The following is a 26,834-nucleotide window of genomic DNA, read 5'->3' on the forward strand; positions in this document are numbered from 1 at the left end:
ATAGAACCTCGATTATCCGAACTCATCAGTGGAACAATAAAAGCCGGAGTTGGGAACCTGGTTTGTACTAACCAGTTAATGGTAAATCTCATATACGTATAACCGAGTCTTTATTATCCGAACCGCCATGTAACGTCCACCGGGACACCATTTTATGGCGGACGCCGACCATTTTAGTGGAAGTAAAACCAAAAGCGTTCGACGCCTAAGTGCATTCAATTTTTAGCTGTTTACTAAGCGGAATGGGTGTTTGGGCCACCGCGCATCGGGCCAGACGGCACGGAAGGCGCATCGGGCAGCTGCAATTAGGGAAATCAACGCTCGGCCAGTTAGCTCAACGAGTGAATGACTAACGGAGATCCTTATCTTCCGGAGCAGCGGCGGAGGGCCGTAAATGTCCGCCGGTTAATATGGTTTGTTTATGGCGGTGATACTCGAGGTGCACCGGCCGACCATAAATTCGTCGGCCAACGGGGGTTGCCGGTGGTTGGTGTTTGACCCCCACCGGCGATGTCTGCGCCGCCGGCAATGACTCACGGAACAAGGGTAGGTTTACTTAGGTACAGGGTTAAACGGCGATTTTCACCGGACGATCCGTAACGACGTGTAAATATCGGCGTCCACCACCGCGCCGGTTTCCGAACAGCCGTCGTCTGCGTTTACATTAATTTCCAGCAGCCGGCGAACGGAAGGAGAACGTTATAAACAATCCCATCCCGTTTCCCGGCAACTTTTCTACGGCCGGTGTTCCCCTCTCACTCCCCCACTCGGCGCGTCTTCAAGACGGGTTTATCTTCCCTAATGGATTCGGCCCCGGCTCGCGGAAAGCGCGAAATTTCGGTATCAACCCTTTGAGGTCTCGGCCCCGAAGTATTCTTAGCTGAAACGTTCCCCATAGCAACCGGCCGACTGCCTTTCGATTCGTGGTTTACGCAGTTTCCGCCGCGAAGCTCCTCTGCGCTCGCAAATTATTTTCTTGTACATCAAGAGTGTTATTTGAGTAGTAGCTTAATTATTCCATTCTTTCCCGAACGTAACGTAATTTCTCAATAATCTATAATATTACAGGATGTAAAAATACAGATTTCTAAGTATTTAATTTTTTTTATTATTTCATTACCAGTCCGGCCTGTGATGGAAATTGCGAATAGAATCTATTAAGTACTAATGGTAGTCGTTTCCTTCATATTATTTTATATTTTACTTTCATTTAGAAATAAGGTACCACCTTTTTGTTATCGATATTTAGACAGTGCAATAAATGTACAATTTGTATACAGTAAAGACAAATATTCTTTTTCTTGCAGGAGATGATCTAGATCAACGCAGCAGTGAAAGAAATCTTAAGACAATGGGTTCATAATAAAAATAAATATTTCCTTCTCTAGACAAATAAAGCTTGCAGAAATCGATCGCGTTGCACACTTTTCCTTACTTCCGACGATTCAAGAATATTCGTAAGGATTGTAAAAGAATGAAAAAAAAATTTGGTTACGAAAGCACGATGAATTTGATCTGTTAGGATGGAGAGACGCTCAGCCACTGTTCCCGACAAGTGAAACTAGCATTCGTGCTCGGAATCGTCTCGACAAGCGGCCCTCCGCCGTCGGTATAGTTTGTTTCGCTCCCAGACGGAAGAATGTAACCACTTGTTCGAACCACTTAAACGGAAGGGACCGTTTTTTTTTTTTGCTTTTTTTTCTGTTTTATACAAACTGAAGTGCGGACCTCCGGGGCCGTCTGTTTATATTCAGCCATGATTTAAAGCAGGAAATATTTACTTAAGCCTTTCCGTGTCGAATCGGCCGCCGGTATTTCGCCGATCACAATACAAACAATTTCTGTTGAATAAACGATCCGCCGAGAAGCAAACACGGCTCGATTCCGGAAAAATATTAGTCTGTATACGTAACAAACGTCCGACGAGACACGCCGAAGTGGAAATCAAATATGAAACCCGGTACAATTACTTACCTCTGTTCGTGTAAACAATTTATCCGTGCTGCAGATCGAAGAGTCCGTGAGATCGACGAAAAAAATCAATGGGAACAATTAATTGTTGGGGATACCGGGGACGGAGGTGGTGTTCGAAGAAGAAACGCAAGGAACTTAAATAATAATAAAGTATATTAAAAATCGTATACAATTTTGATTTCAGTATATATATATATATATATTTATATAACGATATGGTCGTCGGTCGTCGGTTACTCGTTTAACTACTATGGCAACGTAAAAATTGTACAAAAGACGATCTCGAGGATCCGCGTGCTTACAAGGATGAGGTGGGAAAAGAGAGACAGAGAAGAAGAGAGAGAAAAAGAGAGTGAGCGAGCGAGAAAAAGAAACCGAGAACATAAAAGTCCAAACGAGGAAAACGTACAAAAAGGAAAACCAGCGAGGACACGTTCGCTCGGAAGCGTCCGCGCGCGACAACTACATTCCGAAGGACCGAAATCAACGGAGGAAACAGAAAAACGTCTTCGAAAGAGAACCGGTCGACATGGGTGAAATCCCGGAACACACTCGTTACACACAGTATTTTCAATTTTATTGACAATCATCGTGACAAAAAGTGGCTTACAAATACTCGTTATAAACTCCTCCCTCTGGTCTCTCTAACGTCGCGTTCGCTCCTCGATCGTTCCGAGCACTCGAACCGGGGGGGGGGGGGGGCGCCGATGATGGCGTCCTCCTCTCGCAGCCGCCATTTTCTCTCTCTCCTCCCCACCCCCCCAACCAATAAATGGATCGTGTTTTTATCAACCGTTTTTCTGCCCGCGACCATCAATCGTCGGCCCAACGAACGCGACATTGTCCGTTTTCGCTCGCGCAACGGCCCTGGCGTGATATGTGACGCTAAAAAGGTTCTTTACTTCTCACTACTTTACAACATTACACGTGTACGTTTTCGTTTTGGCAGGGATCCCCGTACCCGGGTACGCGATACGGCTCGCGTTATTTTCTCTTTTTTCGTTTTTTTTCTTCTTCTTCTTCCCTTTCTTCCTCTCCGTCGTCGTCGTCGTTTTCTTTTTCTGTTCGGTTTCTCCCTCTTTACGTTTCGCTCGAGGCAGTTATCGTTTTCTCAGTCTTTTCGTCGTTTCGCTCCTCTGCCGTGTGCCTGTCCTCACCTGCTCGAGAGCACCCGATCGCGAACGGAACACGTCCGATCCCGCGGGGCGATCGCGTGAGCCGCCGAAATTTTCAACGACGACCGACGAAACGCGAGCAAAACGAGCCCCCGGGAGAACCCACCCCCCGCTTCTCGTTTCTCGCTCGACGTCGAACTTCGGTTTCGGTTCTGTCGCGATCTTGGTGTCCGCGGCGATCGGACGTCCCCCGACGATCGCGGACGTCCCGATCGGAGAACGTTCCACGAGCGTTCTTGTCCTCTGTTTCGCGCGAATCGCTCGAAAGATCGTGAGAGATATCGACATCGGCGGCGAAGAAGCGCGCGCGCGCCTCCGCCACGGTTTATTCTTTCTCATATTTATATATATATCTTTTTTTTTCTGTAATATTTATACGCATACTTAAATATATATACTTATATATATATATATATATTTATTTATATATACACATATATATTTACGTACTCGACGATTCGCTTCTCGTCCATGCGTGGCAGTCGACTGTTTCTCGCGGCGTTTCCATCGACAGCTGCGTGTGGCTCCTATAGTTCGCGCGAGGACACGGACACGGACACGCGACCGTGCGTACGAGGTTGACTTCTCGCTCGTTCTTTTACATTTTTATCTACGGTTACTCGGGGTGGGTACACTGAATTCTTTGTCTTCCTACGACGTGCTTGCGTACGGGTTTTTTTTTTTTTTTTACGTGTATGCATGTATGTATGTACGTATGGGTTCGAGTCTTGTGCGCGTGTGCACGACTCGAGTCGCTCGCCGGGTCAAGGGATGAGCAAGATTCTTTGGCGGACGCGGTTCGAACGTCCGAGAATGACGTTGTCGTTTCTCGGGGCGGTTAGGTGAGCGTCCTGACCGGAAGATACGGCGCGGGTGGAAAATCGTTTTCTCGAACTCGCCGCGGAAATCTTGCTCATCTTCTGCCGGGAACGATAGTCGTGCGAGGTACAAAAACAGGTTTAGAATCTCTGGCAGTTCTATACACTTTTCAATGCTAAGGTTCGAGACGCGTGTATGTATATATACGAATACGTGATATATAAAAAACGGTCAAGGGGCGTTTCTCGTTCGGCAGTAAAAAATTGTTCGACATTGCTAACGTACATACGTGTGTTTGACGTATATATATATATAATATATCACGCTCCCTCCTACACCTCGCGCGAAAGCTACGTGCCCCTGGAGGACAACACGACTTCTGTTACTCGTGTCGGCTCTCCTTCGCGCTACAATCTTCCGCGAAATTTGCAAACAATAAAATTGCAATCTATAAAAAGAACAATCTCGCTCGGTGCTGTAATTTTAACCCCTCGCGCTGTAACGTCGTCATTAAATATGGTACCAATGTCCCTTGAGTAGTAGTGACGGTAAATACGAACTACCGTGTTTTTCGCAGAAATTAGGAAAGAAGAATTACTGCGGTGCAAAAGGGTAAAGAATATAAAACGAAATTAAAAACTCACTTTCTCGCAGAATTTAATCAGAATCTCAACAGAACATTTAGAGTACATTTTTCCAATTCTTTATTTCAATTGCTCCGAGAGGATCTCTGGAAAATAAAATATCTTACGGTCGTAAAATCGAGATTAAAAATTCAGAGGTACAAACCAGCAACTAGGAGACGATTGAAAATTACGATCGTGATCGAAGACGCTATGCTATTCTCTGGAGGGGTTCGAATCTTTCGCGAGAGGTGTATGAGCAATCGATTCACGCGTTCCTCCGTCCGTGGCAAGACTAGCGGCTCCCTCGAAGCCTCCTCCGGAGGTGGGCCGATCGCCGATCGACATTTTCGCGGGGGGGGGGGATCGGTCGGATCTACGATTTTTGTACACGGTGACACGCACGCAGGGTCCCTCGAGAGTCGGTCGACTTTCTTCGAAAGGTTCGAGACGAATTCAAGGCTCCACGGACTGCGGTCGGAGCAGGCGAAAAGGAACGCGCGCGTCCACCGCGACCGTGACACGTGCTGTACACCTCGGTGGATCTCGTGCCGATCCGTAAATCGACAATCATTTTGATGATCGTTCCTCTCTATGACATATTTACAGCGGTTCGCCTAACAGCTAAGAGTGATATTTACAGTTTACGTCGCCTCGCTCCTCGTTCGCTCCCGACATCTGCGCTATACAGTTGCTCGTCGTACGTCGCGGATCGACGTCGGTGATCCGGCAACCGATCCGAGCAGGCCCCGCACCCCCCGAGGGCGCGGGATCGATCGTGGCAAGTGAAAAACGCCGTGCCGGTTCCTCTCTTCGACTAGCGGGTACACGAAACTCTAGAAAAAGTGGAAAGCAAAGAGCCGTGCGCTCCGGCCGGACGCCGGGCCACCGTCGTCGGCGTACGAGTCTAAACGAAAGTCGTGTTTTACACCTATACTCGGTTACGGCTAAGTCAGATAAATAGACGAGACGATACACGTTAGACGGACATGCGGACTGTACGAGCTCCGCTACGGTATATAAGTAAGAAAGTGTAGAGATAGATACGAGTAAGAGAACTCACACCGTCCATTCGCGCACCCATTCGCTCGTCACCGCTTGTAATCGGCGCACTAGATCACATCTCGCCACGGCGCAGCCCCGAGCGCCGATCCGGGCTTTCGAAGCAGCGCTCTCCGGCGTGTAACGTCCTCGCGTCTTCGATCGCCGCAACCTCGACTCGAAGGCGATCCCTCCGATCGCCGATCACAAAGAGAATTGATCGATGGTCGGTCGATCGACGAACACACCCACACAGAGACACACACGCGCACACACACAGAGTACTTCGAGTCGCGCTGATCCTTTTTCCCACGATGACACGTCGCACGTTCGAGGTAAAAGAAAAAAGAATGCCCGCGGCCTACGGGCTGACGGGTAGCGCGTCGGATGGTCGAGAAACGGCTTGGCAAGTCGCGCGGCTACCCGATGGAGCGGGTCGCGAGGATTCGCGGTTACGTCGGAGATACTGTAGGCTGCAGGCGCCGCGGATCTTGATCGTCCGAGGGTGGCGGATGGTCCGAGGATGTTCGCTTCAGACTTCGGTCGCCTGCGTGTAAGAGGGCGCAAGCCCGTGGGCGGGCGTGAGCGGACCCGTGGTCGAGGCTAGCGATCTCCTCGAGTACATGGTCGGCGCGGAGTGCGGCGTGTGCGGCGCCGTGTGAGGCGCCGTGTGCGGCGTGTGCCTGCGCGAGGCCGAGGCGAAGGGCTAAATGGGCCCGTAGTTGCTAAGGGCGGAAGGCCTCTCCTGTTGCTGCACCGACTGTTGCTGTTGTTGCTGCTGCTGGTCGCAGCCCGCGGTGTTCATGTCGCCTCCCGCCGACTGGTGACGTCATACGTGCGTCAGCGGGGGTTGCTTGAGAACGTGATGGTGAAGGTGGTGTTGGGACGCGCTGGCCACGCTGCCGGGCGGCAGAAGCGCGCTGCCCGGTCCCGGCGCCGGCGGGTACGGCACGCCGACACGTCCGACGACGCCCTTGATGCTGGTGCTGCCGATACCGCCGCTGACGCCGGTCACGCCGACTACCATACCGGCGCCACCGCCTCCGTGACCGCCGCCGCCGCTCCCGCCGAACAAACGCCTCCAGAGACGTTTCCACGAGTCGACGGTTTTGCCGCTCCAGATCCACACGCCGGACGTGATGCCTACGGCGAGCGCCATGAAGTACTTCAGCATCAGGACGGAGTAGAGAGGTCGCGCCCTCGGGCTGCACGTGCAGGCCAGCGAAGCGAGCCACTCGTCCCGGAGCGCCAGCTCGTACATATGACAGGCGAGCACCACTCCGGCCGGCAGGGTGTACAGAACGCTGAACACGCCGATACGGATCATCAGCTTCTCCAGTTTGTCCGCCTTCGCGCCCGGCTGCCTCTTGATCACCGAGCGGATCCGGAACAGGCTGACGAACCCGGCCAACAGGAAGCTCGTTCCCAGCAATAGGTAGACGAACAACGGCACCAGGATGAACGATCGCACGCCTTCCGGCGCCACCGTGCAGACTCCCGCCACCGGGTCCCCAGCTACTCCGCCGGCGACGTACGCCGACACCGTTTGTACCGTGGGCGCCAACCAGGCCGCCAGGTGGAAGTACTGCGAGTACGAGGCGATGGCTTCGTTGCCCCACTTCAGGCCTGCCGCGAGGAACCACGTGAACGCCAGGATCACCCACCAAACCGAGGACGCCATGCCGAAGAAGTAGATCATCAGGAAGACGGTGACGCAGGGTCCGGCACCCTTTGCCCCGGACTTCAACGCCGGACCGTCGCAGGCGATCTCCTCGTGGCCGAACATGCTCCTCGACAGGTAGCCGATCGACACCACGAAGTAGCAGGCCGAGAGGAAGACGATCGGCCTCTCAGGATACTTGAAGCGTTGGGTGTCGATCAGGAACGTGGTGACGGTCACGAGCGTGCTTGCGGCGCACAGGCCGCTCCACAGAGCCAGCCATACGGCCGCGAACCCGCGCTCGTCGGGGCTGAGAAACGCGCCGTGGCACGGCAGGGCGCAGTTCCGTACTCCGGCAATTTCCTGAATTATGTTCCGGCCGTTGCTTGTCGGCGGCTCCTGGATGCCCCCACTTACGGCCATGCCTGCCAGTCCAGCCTCGCTGCCGATGCTGCCGGTGCTGCTGCCGCTTATCGGACCCGATAGCACCGTGCCCCCCACCCCCAGGGGTACGAGGGGTGCTCTGCACCGGCACGTGCAGTCCCTCGACCTTTCCCCTGGGGGATTCTGGCAGTTTTTTTGATTCTTGCCGGGCTTGCATCGCTGCGGCTGCGTCGCCTTCGAGGGCCTGGTCGGCCTAGGTGGCGCTGCCGCTGGGACCGGAGCGCTGCTCGCGGCTCCCCCGTTGCCGGACCCTGGACCCGCGCTGCTGGTACGGTTATCCTGCTCCATGCATAGGTTCTCCGGGTCGCCGTGGGTCGGCAGTCTCTCGCATGCCATCCGTTCCGGCCAGGAGAACCCGTACTGCTGCATCAACGGCGCGCAACCCGCCCTCGCTCGCTCGCACACGCTCCGGCAGGCCGGCAACGGCTTCGTGTACTCCGGCAGACAGATCGGCGTGTACATCGAGCACAGGAAGAACTTCAGGTCCGGCGAGCATTTGATCTCCACCAACGGCCAGAACTGGTGCACCTCCATCCCGGCCTCCTCTTGCGTGTCGTGGTTCAGCTCGTTCGGCATCGCGGTCAGGTTGTAGCCGATGCCCCGGCACATCGGGATCGTGATCTCCTCGCATCTGCCATTCCCATTAGTCGCCCCACCGCTCAGAGACGAGTGTCCACCGCTGCTGCTGCCGCTGCTGCCGCCGCCACCGCCGCTGCTGCCACCGGCCACCACGCTGCTGCCAGGCCCAACCATGCTCCCGGAAACGGAGCCACTTCCAGGCACGACGCCCACCATCAACGACGACGAGCCGGAGGAAGAGGACGACGACGAGCCGCCGTTCGATACCGAGCCCACGCTACTCACTGGATTGATCGCCGATTCTAATCGGGCGTTCGGCAATGCTGCGAGCAACAGCACCGGCAACATCGACGCCATCGTCCGGCTCGGAAGCAGCTTCGTCCGTCGAGCGGGTACACCCATCGTGAATGACGATTGACTTACTCTTGCCTGGCTCGCATCACTCCGATCTGCAACAGAAACGGAACGTCTCTTGTTAGAACATTCTCTCTCTTTCTCTCTCTCTCTCTCGTGCGCGCTTTGTTGCGCTCATATTCTGTGGATGCTAGGGTAAGGGACCCAATTACTGTGCCCTATATTAGTTATACTCCTTTTTAAAGCATTATAATATTAAAAGAGGGATATTAAATTTGTTTTTCATTTAAAAGAAAGTATGTCATATATCTCTTTCTTAATATCCATTGTACGTTAGAAATAAGCATAATTAATATGAGGGGTACCCATAAGTAATCAATTATTTGCAAAGAATTTGTTTTGCCTTCAGTTCTGTATCGATCGTTGAAGATCAAACACATATTCTTTTACAGTTTTCGGTAAAGCAGCCTGCTTTAGCAGATCTTCAGATCTCTGGAGTATTATTTAAGAAATAAAACTTTTACTTCCGTAGAAGATGTAAGAAGGTACCTTGAGTCGTATTTTGCTTCACGAAGCCTTTCTATAAGAGGGGGATTGAAAATTTGCGGGTAATATGACAAACTGTCCTTGACAATGATGGAGATTATATAATAAATTAAGAAATAAAAACTTGAATTTACTACGAAGTTTGTTTTAGATTTAAAAATATTTGATTACTTGTGGCTCCCCCTAATACTCCGGATCGATAAATTCTTCGTTACAAGATGGCGATAACTTCAACGACCATTAAAAAACCCCTTATAAATTTACTCGCTTCAAGTAGCCAATTACCCTATCCACAATATAGCCAGGGTATCCTATAATTTCGAAGTGCCAGACGCTGAAGAAAGTTATTAAACAGGTTTGCAATCTTCGCCGATAGAACAGCACGAAGACAAATTTTTCAAACTGCCGTCCGAAGATCGAACAGGCGTACCGTGATTCTCGTTATGCTTTCGAAGCGTTCCCGTCCACCTCAACCTTGTAGCCGAGACTGGTTTGGTTGGTAGACGCGTTTATTAAACTGGACAGAGCGCTGAGTACAACACGGTCCGACTGTACAGAGATTCTCAGTGCTCTCGCACAGCAACGGCAACGATTAAAGGGTTCAACCGATATAATCGATCAACGACCACGTTCGAGGAAGATGTTCCGCGATCCTTCACCGGCGAGTTCGCGTTAAATCGTGCATTCCCGGAACGCGTGTCGGACGGGGAACGACGGGGGTTGAACCGGCAACGCGTACGGAGCGGAGCGGCTGTCTCGCCGAAAATACGTGAACCGGAAGCGCAGGATGAAAAATGGCGTCTGGTCCTGGGGTTAGGCCCGGGCTCAATCCTTCCAACGTCCGAATTAGGGAGGTGTCCGTCCTCCTGATCCTTTCCTTGCGCGTGTCAATCTCCGTTCCGCAGCCACACACGTAGAGGTCCCCGGTTCCCAAGCGGGCCGAGAGATGCATCGGTGCCGGGCGTCTTATAAATAGCCGAGCGGAGCGCGTGTCGGGGTGCTAGCAGTTAACAAACGGTAAAACTAACACCGGCCTCCTACAATAACATTTCGCTCCGGTCACGTGTTTTCCGCGGCTCGACTATTATAAGATCCATGACTGTCGTCTCGAGCCTTCAACCCCCGCCCTCCGTCTTCCGCCCCCGCCCACCCTTTTTCGTCGCTCGTATTCGCCCGTCACGTCGTGAACCCTTTCGCCCGGTTCCTCTCTTCGGTTCCTCGAGGTATGCCAATCGTGCCTCCTTCTCTCCTCTCTCTCTCCCTTCCCCCCGGTTCCCGAGATCTCTAGCCGACGATCTAGGCTCCGACGCCGCTGATTTATGCACCGGCCACATGAACCCAACCGAGCGCCCTTGTTCGTTAAGGTCGCAGACGGTCTTTCGGCGCGGCCACTTAACGAATGTACCGGCGGATCGAGATTCGGTCGGCGGGTGGTTATGCAAATACGCCGGCCGACGATCTTCGGCGACTTATATAATGGCGAACCTAGCCCGGTCAGGCTCATCGGCCCGCTTAATTAGGACCACCGTACGCGGACACGCCGCGGATTCGACGCGTTGCCCCTGGTTACGCTACGGGGAAGATCGTGTTCGCTAGGGGAGATGTGGCTTGTGATGCGTTCGCATTGATTAACGAACTAAGGATTTGGAAATGGTAAACCGAGTCTTGACCTTGAGGCATTGGAATTAAAAATTTATATAATTCATGCACGTAGAAACGGACAGCGAAGCTCGATACAGTGAATTCTCTATATATGTCGCCAAGGCATGACCGATAAATGTCGCGGAATTATCCCCACTACCGTGGGGTATAGACGGGCCAAGAATATCGAGAGACCTCGGTCGCCGAGGAGTGTAAGGTCGCGTGGATCAAGGAATAGTATCTCCTGGCCGATATATGTCCGTGGCTAGACCCTTGTTTTGGACATATATCGAGTAAACACTGTATATCGTATTCCAATGACTTTCAACCGCGAGGCTTGCACTGACTAATAACGGAAATTCACTGTATTGACAAAATCCGAGAGTGGAGCCCTCTGGCACTTTTGCGCAATTTATAGGTTAGGGCTAGAGCATTCAGAAGTGATGTAGCTTCGGGAGGCAGTCTCCGTGATTGTTCAGCGGTTCTTTGAACGGATTTTGCGAACAACGTGTCTCGTGCGATCTACGTGATCGTTCCGGCATTATCGAATAAGAGCGAAGTCAGAAGTTTATCAGCTTGACGGCGGAATTCGGGTGATAACTTGGTGGCAGCCTCTGTGCACGAGGCTGTGCACAATCATCTCTGTTTTGAAGCTATTCAAAGTTTCCATAATTCATTTAATGTTGTACTAATATTTTCCGCTCTACCTATATTAACCCTTAGCACTCAAATCAAAATATTTTTACATTATTAAATTTGTATTTAATAAATTACTAAACATATCGGTATTGTACGAGTAAATTCCCCCATTCTCGTACATATAACATGAGAAAATATACATATAGAAGGGAACTATTCTAGGTCGGAAGAAATGTTAATATTTTATACTTCACTACGATCCGATCATCTCCCTAAATAACCCGCTAATGGCATCGTTCTATGAAATCGAGCGCAACTCCGAGTCTACTTTCCGAACTCAATTCGAGCTGAATGGAACCGCCAAGTCTGCCCCCCCCCCTCTCCCCGATCGATAATTAACCGCACGAATTACCGCCAGAATAAAGGCGATCGAAGCCAAGGATTCAGCTCGCGTAAAGGTCTAAAAGAGATCGAGAGGACGCTGAAAAAGAGCGTCGGTCGTCGCGGCGGGGTCGTGGCCCGCAAGTGGTCGGCCATCTTGAGGCCAAATGGCCGCGCCTCGCCGACGCTGCTAATGAAGAGGAAGGATATAAAAACGATTCTTTCGACCGAGACAGGATTGAGCAGCGCGGAATTCGATATTCATGGCCCTAGGCTGGCAGCCTGGTCTGAATGCCGACCGGGCACTAATCGATCTCTCGACGGCGTTCGACGTCGTCGGGAGGGTGTCCCGGGGGGTTCGACCAACCCCCGGTGCCTCTACTCGTGGTGTCCGGGGAAACACGTGACTCACGCGAGACACCCCTCGGATTTACGGGACGCCGACGGGACGCGTGAGTCTGCAAAGGTGCACCTTTCGGTTAATCGACACGTGGCTAATGGATCCGGTATTTTTCTTCCGTGCCGGCGACCATTCGCTTTCCCCCTCATAGTTCGAGCTCTCGAAACCCCTGCCCCCCTCTCGTGATTCGAGCTTCTTCGTGAGGGGGCTCCGAAGTTGACTTTGTTCGACGGAGGCTGATGACCCGTGAGATCCTCCGGGCCCCATTCAAGCTGCCAGGGTGTCAACTCGGTATTTTTCTTTGCGGACTCGAAGAGATTTCATCGAGTCGTTCTCGCGGCACTGCAAAAAGCTTCGTGGGGCACCGGATGATGAATGGCGCTGCATTTGGGGGGATGCACCGGTTCGAGAGTAGCTGATGTCTCATTTGGCACCGGGGATTTCCGTTTATTCGACAGGGGAGGGTGACGGCTGCAATTTTGGTACCTTAATGCTGGGTTGGAACACCCTTGGAGCTCCGAATGAAAATAGGTTCTCGATTTACAATATGTGACGATTTGAACAGACTACTGTAACCGACCAAGCACTAAAAAGCAACTAGTTGGCTTCTAAAAGTTATTATATCGAATGTATTTAAAATAAGGGAGTCTATCTCGACAAATTCGTTTTTATAGTTTCAATAATTGTATAATAAAAATCAGCTATGTCGCCGTGATTTAACGTTAATGTGAATCTCGGAGCTTCTCGTTGATTAACGGCTAAATTAAGCCGTTTAGGAAAAGATGCGAACGACCGGAGTTGGCCGAGAGGTAGCTCCAGAGGACCGCAAAATTTTTAGGGTAGGCAGTTTCGCGGTAAGACACCCGCGACGACCGCGTAGGCGGAAAAGAAAGGGCGGGCCCGTGCAAAATTTACATGCCGGGAGCGTAAATCATGAGCCGAACAACGCTGCCAGCGCAGCGTATCCCCGGCAAGGGCGAGGCCTTTAAAACTGATTCATTACTCCGACACGATCCATCCTGCGCGGCTTGCTCTTTTTTCGCGACCCTTCGCACAGCTATCCCGCGAAAATGTTCCTTAATGGGAAATTATAACGCGAGTGGAAGAGAGGAAAAAGGCGTTCTCGGGCCGACCAGTCACGTAGAAGGAAGCGCCTACGGATCCGGCGCGGTGAGAGCGGAATAGCAATCGTCTGCTCCCGTGACAATCGGGTCTGGCAAACTTCGCTACTCCAGTTCGAGAACTTCCAGGGAATCGCGAATGCCAAGTTCGAAGTTCTTTTTGGAATTTTCTTCGGCCTACAGGAGGCCTCCAAATGTTAGAATTGTTAAGTACATCCGTATGTATTGGAAATACACGAGAAGAGATCGGTGTTTATTACTTTCGACATTTTAACTTATGATTGAGATTTTTTGTTACGAAGGCGATTAACGATACCCCATGGTATTATAAAAATATCTATGAAACATTCAAGTTGATGAAAGTAGCTAATAACAATATTAACCCTCATCACTCGAATGGTGACTGTAAGGCACCACTAAAAATTGCTGTATCATTATTAAAAATATTTTTTACATTATTAAATTTGTTTGTATTCTATAAGTTACTAAACATTTCAGTATTGTACAAGTGAATCGCACCATTCTCGTATGGATAACATGAAAACTATATATAGAAGGGAAATATTCTAGGTCGGAAGAAATGTTTTGTTTTGGAGTTAAAATAGCTTCGAGTGCAAAGGGTTAAATAATAATGAATAAAGTGACACGCTGTACAAATCCACCATGTTCTCGATCAAGTCACAAAATTATGTTTATTTCATGTTTCACACTGTAGTCCGCGCGAGTTGTAATTCGCGGTCAAGACGTGCGACGCAATGAGGTGTGTAGATATACGCTAGGTAGAGCACCTATCGCGCGAGCGAACATGCGAATACCAATTATCGAATGTGCCGAGCAGTCGCGAACGTGTAGTCGTAATAGAAAGAACTTTCGTTGAATTCTCCATCAACCTCTAACAAGTGGTAGCAGAGCGTGGTTGATAATCGACAAGCAAGTGCCACGTGGTGAATTCGCGAAACTCTAAGATGGACAAAGGGCCGTTACCGGCAATTCCCCTGTTGACCGGGGCGAATTACCTTGTATGGGCAATGAAGATGGAAGCTTTTCTAAGCCTGAAAGGATTAGATCGTGCCATATACGAGACGATACCAGGAGAAACAGCAACGGAGAAATTGAGAACCGAATGGGAAACAAGGAACAAGAACGCAGTGGCGTACATACGACTACATCTGTCTGACGATCAGGCATTACAGTTCGCGACCGTTACTAGTGCGCAAAAATTGTGGTGCACGATTAAAAGAGCTTATGCGGGAGAAGCGGAAGATCAAAAAATTGATACGAGTAACGATTTGAAATTCCTACGCATGGAAGATAAAGAATCCGTAGCGGATTACATTGCCAGAGCACGTGGTCTCAGGACGAAGTGTATCTCGCTGGGGGTCGAAATATCGGCAAGAGAACTCGCATATTACACGGTGCGAGGAATAAACGACAATTATAAGGATCTTCGTGAGATATTGAAGACAACAAAAAAGGTATTATATTGGCTGCGTATGTTGACGACCTGACGATAGTTTACAACGACGACGAGTTATATGAGAGGGTAATTAGACAATTAAGCAATACATTCGAGATGATCGAGATAGGTACTAGCACGTTCTTAAATATAAAAATTGAGATTTGTGAGTCGGGAATAGCATTGTCCCAAAGGGAGTATATAGAAAGGCTGTTAACTAAACATCAAATGATTAATTGTAACGCGGTATCGACACCGATAATCCCCGGAGAGGACAAACCTTGCGAAAAAACTGGCGTGGAAATGGATAGAGATACTTATCAGGAATTAATTGGCGAACTTTTATACTTGGCTAATAGGACTAGACCCGATCTGTCGTTTGTAACAGCGTACTTATCTCAATACAATCATTGTCCAGAAAAACGACATTGGCTATTGGCGAAGAGAGTATTGAGGTATCTACAAGGGACTAAAGAGAGAATGCTTGTTTACAATCGTGATCAGGGAAATTTAATAGCATACGCGGATGCTAGTTGGGGAAATGCTGAACAAGGAAAATCCTTTTCAGGGGGAGCGATCATGGTCGCAGGTTCATTGATCCTGTGGCGTAGCAATAAACAAAAAACTGTTGGCCTTTCTACATGCGTTGTAGAGCTAGTCGCTTGCTCCGAGATCGTTAAAGATTTAAATTGGGTTACTAATATATTACTAGAAATAGGTTTAAACGAGTTTTTATGCGATACCAATGTATTATATTGCGACAATACGGCGACCATCGAATGGTTAAAGAATGCGAGATCGTCAAGTAAAACCAGACATGTAAACTTGAAGTTTCATTTTGTACGCGACGAAATAGAAGAGGGAAAACTTGTAATTCGACATGTAGACACGAAGTACATGATAGCTGACTTCCTTACGAAAGCAGTCACTCGAGAAAAACTATCATGGACTCTAAACGAAATCGGATTAATAGATATCTCGATGTAATATTAACTCAACGAATTCGAGTTGCGTCACCCGTAGGGGGAGAGTGTAGTCCGCGCGAGTTGTAATTCGCGGTCAAGACGTGCGACGCAATGAGGTGTGTAGATATACGCTAGGTAGAGCACCTATCGCGCGAGCGAACATGCGAATACCAATTATCGAATGTGCCGAGCAGTCGCGAACGTGTAGTCGTAATAGAAAGAACTTTCGTTGAATTCTCCATCAACCTCTAACACACACTTTGTTGTATTAATTATAAGTAACGTGGATCTCTTTTTAAGCTCATCTCATTGTACCTTAGCTACTAATGTTCGAACAAAGAATTTACAAAAATGACGACTTACAATTTCGTGAAGTTCCAGACGCTTCATAATGCTAAATATAACTCGCAAAAATCATATTAATCGAGCAAACATTCAGCGCATAGCACGTGAATTAGAAAATGTCCCAAATTTTATATTCAATGTTACGATTCAGTTTCAACGACAAGCTGGTATATGTAGTCAAAATTATGGCTGGTATTGCAAACTACATTATATGACAAATGTCTTGCGACATCAGCGATGCTGTTAAGTGTCGCACTTCGAAAATTGGCCTTTTTTAAGCATCGTCTCGAACACCGTGCGCTGATTCGACATTGTCCGAGGGAGGGCTAATTGGGGGCCCGCGTCGCGGTTTCCCGGTGATAATGCCCGATCCATGGGGCCCCATTGAGCGCGTCGACAAGCGGCGCACGTTGTTGTTCGACGATTAACGATCGATCGCTCGTACCGCGCGTGACCGTGTTCCGGTATAAGGCCTGGCCGGCATTCGTTCGGCCGGATGAATTACGATGACTCGGCCACGTGGCGATTAATAATCGAAAAGGCGTGCACGTCCCGCCGTGTCTCGGCCGATCGGGAACACGTTTTGCAACGATCTCGCGAGACGGGCCCCGGCCCCGTTGCGAATGTTAATTAAATCGTTCGCGGCTCGCGGAGTCCCAACGATATGCCTCTACAACCACGAAGCGTTGCACGGACGTATCGATGCCGAGGATCGATAAATGCCGGTGGAAACCCCGGTTTTCTCTGTTTCGCCGGGGGAATGATCTACGGTGAGAAAGACGGGATACACGCCGTCGCGCCGCCGGAGCTCTATTGACTGCCGGTGTGTATATTTAGGTGTTTCCGTTCGAACGGCCACGTCTGCGCGCTCGATGCTCGACGCTATACTATTCCGCATTGATTCCGCCGGGCGATAGTTGAAACCTGCACCGTGATACACGTGTTCCTTGTTCCGATCCCCCGAGATCAGTCTCGGGAACGAACGGTGCAGAGGAAACGCCGCGAAACGGGAACTTTGATCTCCTAATCCTATCGACTTCCCGTGGCCACTTTTTGGCCAATTCCGATTCAACCGGTTCCTCGATGGAGCCGGGAATTTCGAAGAAAGGCACTGTGGTATTAACTCCTTTCGTTGCAAGTGGACCGCGGATCTTCATGCAAAGTAAAAACTTTTTAGCCGAACTCCAAGTTGGAGTGAAATAAAGATTTCTTTCCTAACAAGTTTGATTCGTCGAGAATACTGCATCTTTGAATTTTTTTTAAATTACACCTCATTTTTGACATGGATGTGCAAAAACTTCGCAATAATGATTTAGGCTTGTGGGGAAAATTTTATAACCCTGTTTAACCCTTTGCGAACGATGATTTTTTAAAATATAAAATTCTTACAAAACTATGTCTCTCGTTCGAATAATAATTAGAAGAAGCGCTAAATAGCGAACATAAAATAAATGATGTCATCCGCTGTTTAGCTCACTTAAACCTAAGGGATAGAACATAAATGTTCCTATAACTACATGCAGAGTAATGTAACGTAAAGTAACGAAAAATAATGCAGGGAAATGTAATGTAATGTACGCTACATAACGCAATATAATTACAATTGATTGTAATATAACGCGGTCGCTAATAAACCCTAAAAATAAACCATTTAAAAAAAAAAAGAAAAGTTATATCTTTGCATTTTTAAATGTCGCCAATACAACTATATTCGTCCTCAATCCTTGTACAATTTCCCCTGCATACATTTTCAGACACTCCACAAAATAGCAATAAAATCCTTCATTGTACCAAGGTCTCCTACAACCGTCTGTCTCAATCTAAAATTGCTGGCCCAAGAGAAAGGCTCCAGCAATTCAATCACCCGCTACAAATCGCTGCCAGAAAACTCGATCTCAGTTCACCTTTGGATCTGATCCCGAAGAACGCCACACTTCGTTCCGGCGCTCATGGTACGAGTTTGTCCCCGTCGTCATTAGTAAAATTTCCGCGTGTCGCGGATACAGGCGCAATTTCCCCGGGGACCGCCAAAGCTGGCTGCGTAACAAATTGAAAGACGTTTCTGAGAGAGCGATATGACCCAGTTCGTCGCGGTGGCAGGCGCGCGAGAGTCTCTCAGCCTCCCCTAAGAAACTGGAGTTTCGATCGTGCTGGGAAGGAGTAGAAGGGGGCAATTTGTCGACGTCGCGGCGAGCATAACTCAGAGGGAACGAGGCTCGTCGACGTCCGCAAGACGATCCGCCAGGAGGAGGAGGAGGAGGAAGAGGCGGAGACCAAGAGGAAAACCGCGTGAAAAGGATCCGGCCCTGAAGGAAGGGTGAAAGGACCGACGCGACGCGGTGGCCATCGAGAAATTTTTTCATCCCGACACGGCCGATGGTCAAAGGTAACCGTTCGCCTCGGGCTAGTCTGTAAAACGCGAGAGGAAAAAGCCGGTCGGCGTAAGAGAGGTGTGAGAGAGAGAGAGAGAGAGCGTGGCTCAAAGAAGAAATCCTGCGCGGATACGCCGCGCCAGGCCGGGCCCCAAAAGATGCATAAATCAAAGCGTTCGCGGAGATTTATGGCGAGGTATGGATAAGGTACGCCGTTGTGGTTGCTCGTTAGTTGGCAAAACTGACGGCGCACGGTGTCAGGTTTTATATCAAATCGCGCGTCGCCGGCATTAATCATGAATACTACCGAGGCACCCGCGAGAGAGCCCGCAACGAGAGAGATCGCTCGTTCTCTCGGTTTTCTCGTTGTCTCTCTGCCCGTTTATCTCATTGTGCCAACGGACACGGTGAATGCGCGCGCCCGTTGCGAGCCACGAGCGGAATGTTAATAATTGAACCCCGCGCGGAAACACGCCGAGACCCCCCCGAGTATCGACTACACGCTGTCGACCAGCTGGAAACAAACTTGTTAGCGTACTACACACCAACCCCCGGCCGCGATTTTCCACCGACCTTCTCAATGCCCGGGCTAATGGAGTTTCGGACGACCATTGTTGCCCGGCGACGCGACGCGACGCGACGCGCGAGCCCACCGATGGAATCCCGAATCTTATTATCCGATCGTTAATACTGTTCCTCGCTTTCGGTGGGGATCCGTGTAAACTGGTTTCGAAAGCTACGATACTCGATTGTGGGAGAATAACAGGTGTGACGAGTTCCATGCCCATGGTCTTTTTCTAGCCTGACGACGCTTGGCGAGCGAACGTGCGAGCGAGGTGTGCGTGTGCGAGTGACAGGTTTGATTCGAGAGATACGGTTTAGTAGACGGTGTTTGGGGTTTTAATGAGCGGCATTTGTAGTTTTCTGTGGACTGTTTGCGTGAATTATGGGACGGCGATGTTTGGTCAGTTGCGTTGTCTCGCGCTCTTTGGTGTCAGGTGAAATAGTCGCTGCTGGGTTCTCGTTTGGCATTTGTCGGTGAATATTGTGTAATGAGGGAGAGAGGATTCTTATTAAATTTTCCTATCTATTATCTGGGATCTATTCAAATTCTTCGTTAAGAAAATATACTCTTCAGATTGACACTTTGCCGACTGGAAGCCTGTTAATAAGACTTTCAATGATCCTCGATTTCCTTCTGCACGACCGACCTTGTACGATGCCACAGATGTTATCGTAATTAAGTGGACTTATTCATACGTTCCACTGCCATTTTCAAAGCCTAGATGATAAACAATATTGAACGAATGCGTACTTAATAGTCTGGCCTCGTGCAATGATTTTTTAAACGCTCGGTAGAGTCATTACGATGCACAGGCGTCGTTCCTGAAGAATTAATTATGACAGCTACATTGTCGCGACTCTTACTGTACGAATGCGATCTTGACGATAGATTAACCCCTTGCAGTGCTATTTCTTTTGTGATTATGATTATTAGAAATTCTTCATCGTTCGGAATTTCATGGAAAAAGAAGATAGTTTATATTTATTGTATGCCTATGTTTTCTCCAAAGGATCAACTACAACAAAATAGAATTTTATTTCGGCTTAAAGGAAATTAACACTAAACCTATCACGGTCAAAATGACCGGTTTTCTATTTCACGATTATTGAAATTATAAAAACGTTTTCATAGGAAATTACTGTGTTCACTTAGAGTTTTACTTAAATTCAATCGTCTCCCTTCTATAAGACGTTTTATTTTTATATGTTTTGTAGGTTTAGTGTTAATAACATACATATTTATTAGACTCTGTATTGTAGGGCAAGGGGTTAACGAGGTGGGACACTAATTTAAGACTCAACCCTTAACGCTCAAAGGTCAAATATCAAAACTGAGACAGTTCGATCTAGAACATTTAAATTGTAAATGCTTTTTAAATTATGTACACATGAAATTGACCCTGGTTTTTTCACACTATTTTCTTCACTTATTCAACATGTGAACTCTAAGCAATTTGTATAAAAACAAATTTAGTAACGCAAACAGCGGTTCGAAATTTATCGGGAGCACCAAAGTCAAAGAGACCGGTGCCGCTCCGCGTAAATCAGTTTAGGGGATGAACCAACCCCCGCGCAGCTACAACCGCAAAACTAATAAGAGCTAGTCAAACACGATTCTTTACGATCCGGCAAAAAGGAAAACAAACACGGCCCGGGCACCGTGCCGCAATGTATCAAGCCTCCCCCACAAGGTCCGGGTCCGAAAGCGATCCTCGTTAAACTATTCCCCGCGTGGTACCGCGGCGAAACTAAAAACCCAGCTACACCACATTTCACCGTGTCCCTGGTGTATCTCGTTTTCCCCGAAACCGCATACACATATTCGATCCCCACGGCGCGGCGCGGCGCGACGGCCCACTAAAAAGCCCGGACACGCTCGTAAGAATCGTAATTCATCGCGAATAAACAGGGAGACAAACAGTGGGAACACGAGGCCCGTAAACAGCCGAAATGAATATTCCTTCCGAGAAGACCGATCGGGGCCGGGAGAGCGGCGTTAATTATAGACGAAACGAGCCTGCGATCCGTTTCCCGGATCGTTCGGTCCGCGAGAAGGACGGAGACACAGGCTCGGTCTTCAGAGAGAGAGAGAGAGAGAGAGAGAGAGGTTTTATCGCCGTTTTTTTCTTTTTTCGAAATTTCGAAAACGAATGTACCGGTCGGATCGGATCGGCGTCCCGTCGCGAGCGACGCCGTCGTTGCATGATGGATCGAGGAGGATCGCGAGAGAGATCGCCGGCCTTAAGATGACCTACGGGTTTCGTGGAAGCGCGAATAAATTCTATTCGCGCCCCGGCCCCCCCGTTGCCGATTTTTGCATAAATTATCCCGAGCTGCCGCGGGAGGTCCGTCGCAGAAACCAGCTCTCCTCTTCCTCCGCTCGATAGAGAAAATATTTGCGAGCGTGCGGAGGCTTTCGCTCGCGCGCGCACACGTGTATACCGGCGACAGAACCACCAGCCCCGTATCGTCGTTTTATTGGTTCGCCTTATGGGCCTCCGTTCGCGTCTCTTCATCCCCCTCGGGCGTTTTATTGGTTCGTTTTCGGGCCCCGGGAACCCTGACAGGGACCTCTCGCAAATATATACGACGCGAGAGATTTCTTTTTTTTCTTCTCGCCGCGATGCAGTTGTAAAATGTTCAACAAGATAAGAGACCGGCGTCCTCTCTCTCTCTATCTCTCTCTCTCTCTCTTACTGGACGATACCTTAACCGGGCCGGTGGTGTCCGTCGGCCGATTGTTATCGAACCTTGGGTGTCGCGGTCGCGTCTTGTTATGCGGGCTTTTAGGAACGCGATCGCCGGTTGCCGGGGACCTGATACGCTTTTAATACGGACGTTTAATTTTGTTGTTGCGAAACGCTCGCAGAGACCTGGACACGCTCGCGGAGATTCGGCTGTTCGAGATAACGCAAATCGCCCGGCGATTCGGCTGTCGGGGACGTGTTTCGAGAGTTTGGAGGACTCTGCGGGTGCAGAACACGGTTTCAGAGGACCTAACGTATTATAGTATTAACAATGAATTATTGTATTATATTAACCCTTTGCACTCGAAGCTATTTTAACTCCACAACGACACATTTCTTCCGACCTAGAATGTTTCCCTTCTATATATTTTTATTTTCATGTTATATGTAAGGAAATGGTGGAATTTCTCTCGTACAATACTGAAATGTTTAGTAATTTACTGAATACAAACAAATTTAGTAACGTAAAAAATATTTTGAATAATGATACAGCAATTTTTAGTGACGCCTTATAGTCACCATTCGAGTGCCAACGGTTAATGGAGATATTTGAAAGTTTGGAGACGTTGTGGGATATGATCGCTAGGTTTGCGGAGCACTAAAAGCGACTATTTTGCAGTACTTTATAAAAATAACAAGAACGTGCTACCCACTTTTGTGGCAATATTTTAAAAATAATATACACCCGAGGAAATAAATTTGCTAAATAATTTCTCATTCTTGCATCCTTAGAATCTTCATAATTTTAAATTAAAAATGTTAGAATCCGTCATTTTGACAAGTCCCGTAAACCGAGTGTTAAACATAAGCCACCTAGTGTTAAGCATAATTCTTTGTTGCAGGTTTAAAGATGTACTAAGAATTTACAAAAAAATTAATTGTCTCAGTCCACAGCTTAAAAAGACGGAGTTTTAATTCCGGACATGTAATTGAACAATGCGCAGTTTCCTCTAGAAATTAATATTTGAAAGTTTGGAGACGTTGTGGGATATTTACCTAAGTACGGCGCGCTCGTCCGTAATTCTGACTCTCAGGGACGGCGCGCCTGGCCGCAGATGGCACAAAAGCCACTATAGTGGTGCGTACCGTTCAAACTGGTGCTTTCCACGGAAACCACTATACTGGCGTACCGTTCAAACTGATGCTTTCCACGGAATCCACTATAGTGGCGTGCAGTACTTACGAGGTTAAACGTCGACAACAAGAACTCCATCACTGAACAATTTTAAAAAACGTAGCAGGAAGATCTGCAATAAAGATTTGATTCTTTAAATTCGAAGACCTGTTCGAAGCACCCCATCATTACCCCCAGCGTACAGAAATGTAACGAGCTTCAACTTTAGACAGACTTCCAGCGAATTTAGGGTAAAATTTCCTCCTCTTCTGAAGCTCGCAAGATTTGCAGAAATTCGCAGGGGATTTCAAGGTCGCGACAGGTCGCAGAAATCCGCGCGTACCTCCGTAGCGTGGAAGAAAAGTGGGATTCTTTCGGGGTTCGAGCGGTAGGTGTAACCCGACTAGCGAAAGGTTAAAAATACGTTGCAGGAGTTGCAAAGGGGTTAACAGGCTGGGTGCCTGGTTTGAAACTCTACACCATCCACCCGCGATCACGTTTCACGACTATGTTTCGAGTCTGCCGTATTAAAAATAACAGCAACAATAAATTCACGTGTCAAAGTGTGCGCGGCGCCCGTCGAAAAAGAACAACAACATCCCCGGACGCGTTCGAACACGGTTGTTCAGGAAATCTCGAATGGCGATTTTTCGGCAATCTGGTCGATCGGGAGTCGATCGGGATGAGAGACACTGAACAGGAGAGTCCGGACCGTGCACCGGGGGGAGACGGAGCGCGCAGGAGGAGACAGGTAAAATATGTCCGCTGTCGCTTTAACATTTTACGCGGGACGAAGATATACGTCGATGCCCGGACGAGACGTTACGCGATCGCGAAAGAAACGCGAATCCCGGCTCGTGGGACACGTGTGCGCCGACCCGATGAAAAATGTCATCGCGTTTCTTTCGCCGGCTCGATCGATCGCCCCGAGACGTCGAATCTCGCCGGAAGTCCCTCGGAACGTTCCCTCATATCTCCGGAACGACGTCTTCCCAGGGAGAAACCGTTTCCCGCAGACGTTCGCGATTCTTTCTCCTGGCCGAGCTCGGCGAAACTCGCGTTCAACATCGATCACTTCATAAGTCACCCTGTATCCATTCAAATTCCTCTTAAGGGCCCCGGGTAATCACGTGACTTTTTCATTAATAATTTCCATTCACAGCCTTCAGACACAGACTTAAGATGCGTCTGGGTCTTGATCCGACGTGTCTTAAGTCTGTGACTAAACTTGTCACATTTTTTGCTCTGTATTGTCGATATTATGAATTCTGACGCCAGAAACGTGCTTCAAGTTTCTCGCTTTATTTCGCAGAGAATCAAGCGCGCGCTGCTCTCGATTTCATCCAGAAAACTCATCCAATGGCATAAAAATGCTTGGATTCTAACGCTTCTACTTCTAACGCTTATATTACCAAATATCTGCATAATCTCGTCAGCTCATGACCAGCGTGCGCTAGATTGAACCTTCCTCTTTCGAATGAGCCATTTCCTATCGAAAAATATTCTCGTATAAGGGCGAAAACTTGAGACACATGAAACCATTTTTTGTCGGTAATGTAGTCACTCTACCTTATCGCGAATCTACGAAGACCGGGCTGTCGTTCAAACGGATACAACGAAGCTCGACTCCCGGCATCTGAACTCTCTACGACCAGTATCGTTCACTCTGTTTCATTTGTTGTAGAAATCAGTAGGCATTTAGCCTAACAATGTAATTAAAATCAACCGTAAAACTGTCTCTAGTAAAAATACAGAATTGTCGAGTTACGCGACTGCAAACAGGAACGAGCAACTTTACAGCCTGCCGCGAGAACAATGAAAGACCAAGCACCAGTTGAACGGCCATAAATAAAGGCATAATTGTACCGAAAGCCACTTAAACGAAAATTACATTGCGCGAGCCTCAGAAACAAATATGCACCGGGAAAATTGTAAATCAGCCGGCGGACGATTACAGTCAAGTTCTCCGATATGTAACACCGGTGGGGCTTATCTGGCGCGGGTATCGGGTCCCGAACACAGCGTAAATCTTTTTAGCCACTTTCCCGGGGCTCCATAAACCGTTCCGCCATTAAATAGCTGCGATTCGAGCAGAAACTCGGTCGCACGCGAGCACCGTTGCAGCCCCACCAGGCATTAAACTCACCAAATGGCGAGGAGAACGGTCGCCGGCTTTTTTCCCGGGTGGTCCCTTAAAACACTGTTGGCGCGGCGTTTGCTATTTAGCGATCATTAACGCGATTTGTGTAAACACAAATCACGATCCACGTTAATAACCGGATATCCTCGTATTAATTAACGGCGCCGAGGGGGTGGGCGCCGCGTCGCGCTGGAACGTGGCTCGGAAAGTGGACCGTAAATTCGAATTAACACCGAATCGAATTGCCCGGCAAAATCGGGCTCGAATCACGGAGTTATTAAAGCAGAAAAAAGAAAAGCGATTGTTCCGAATTTTTTGTCTCGGATACTCAAACCAATTTTTGTGGGAAAACGGGGCCGTTTTAAATAGCTTATTCTGGAGGTGTCCATAATTGCTTTGTTTGAAGATGTTTCGTTACAAAGTTTAGGCTGATCTCCCGCAGGATGAGTTTGGTAAAATTTGATAAGATTCGTGCAATATTCTTGGTACTTGTTATTTTCGAAATATTGATTTGAATTAATTGATTTGATTTATATTAAATGTTTGTATTAAATATTAAATGTTTTCTATGTGGCCCAGATATCAAAGGCTTGAAAGTTATTTTCGATTTTATTAAGCGATGTGCAATTAAAATTTAATTTCATGAAAATCGTGCAACCGAGCTATGTAAACTAGTCTTAAGTTACATTAGGTTAAATTACGCATCAAGCTATTATATAATATGTTAATATGTTCATGTATTGTATATGCGACATAATAGTTATTTACTTGTCGAATTTTTAATTTTAGACGAACCAGAACCGCAACAATAATTCTTTCTGAGAGGTTCCTTGGAATAACTGCACAGAGTGCAAATATTTTTAAATAAAAAAATTATGATACTCTCCCCAATTTACGCCATGTTAAGTATGAAAAATCATTTTTGAATAAAGTCTTGCAGTCCCCGAGAAAAATATTATTTCCTCCTCCAGACCGAGAGTAGTTCGTCCGAACACGTTCCGGAAACAAGCGGGAAAGATTTCTGCAAATGGCGATCGCGTGTTCCCGTCGGATAAATGGAAAACCGTGGCCAATGGGGCGAGGCCACCGTCGAACGTCTAATTTATAATTTTCACCGGTTCGTTCGATTTCGCAACAAGGTCTGAAAGGAGCCCGGGGTTCGACGCAACGTAATCGCACGCACGATCGATCTCCGATGCCGCGCCGCTTGCCGAGTTCTCTGTTCCGTGAATTTCTGCGTATCCACACTACGCACCGATTAAAATGGCACAGTCGGAACACGGTGCGGCCGCATTCAGCTTTTCACTGATTCGGTATCGAGGCTTCGTTTGCGATTCCGCCGGGGAATAGTCATGCAAACGGGAAGTTCGTTTTCGATAGCCGAGCGAATGAAAAAATACACCGGTTGTGCGCGATCCGAGCGAAATATTCCGATTTTTGTAATTTACCCTGAAACGCGATAACTCGGCGCTGGGATTGTCCATGTTTAATTGAATTTGTTGCATTTGTATACGGTGTTCGATCGGATCGTCGATTCGATCTTTTGCTTTATTAACACTTTGACTGCCAAGCTAGAAACCTCAAAAATTCCGTAAAACCAAAGTAAGTAATTTAATGAAATAAAAATTCACAAAAGAATTAAATGTATGATATTAAGTAGTCATCCGACTTTCTTGCATTTGACAGATCCCAATCAAATTTGGTACAATGAATATATATTAACGTAAAAATTCA

General features: G+C 48.2%; 1 protein-coding gene across 3 annotated transcripts in view; it reads right to left on the minus strand.

Moving 5' to 3' along the window:
- Positions 1-2,132: 2,132 nt before the first annotated feature.
- The window catches only part of Fz2 (frizzled 2), a 123,352-nt gene continuing 98,650 nt past the window's right edge, over positions 2,133-26,834 (minus strand). For all 3 annotated transcript variants that reach the window (XM_076805511.1, XM_076805512.1, XM_076805513.1), the window contains exon 2: positions 2,133-8,764. In XM_076805511.1, the coding sequence (XP_076661626.1) occupies positions 6,462-8,764 (2,303 nt within the window). In that variant the 3' untranslated portion in view covers positions 2,133-6,461. The remainder of the gene's footprint in view (positions 8,765-26,834) is intronic.

The sequence above is a fragment of the Halictus rubicundus genome, chromosome 2 (assembly GCF_050948215.1).
Source record: "Halictus rubicundus isolate RS-2024b chromosome 2, iyHalRubi1_principal, whole genome shotgun sequence".
Classification (NCBI taxonomy): Eukaryota; Metazoa; Arthropoda; class Insecta; order Hymenoptera; family Halictidae; genus Halictus; species Halictus rubicundus.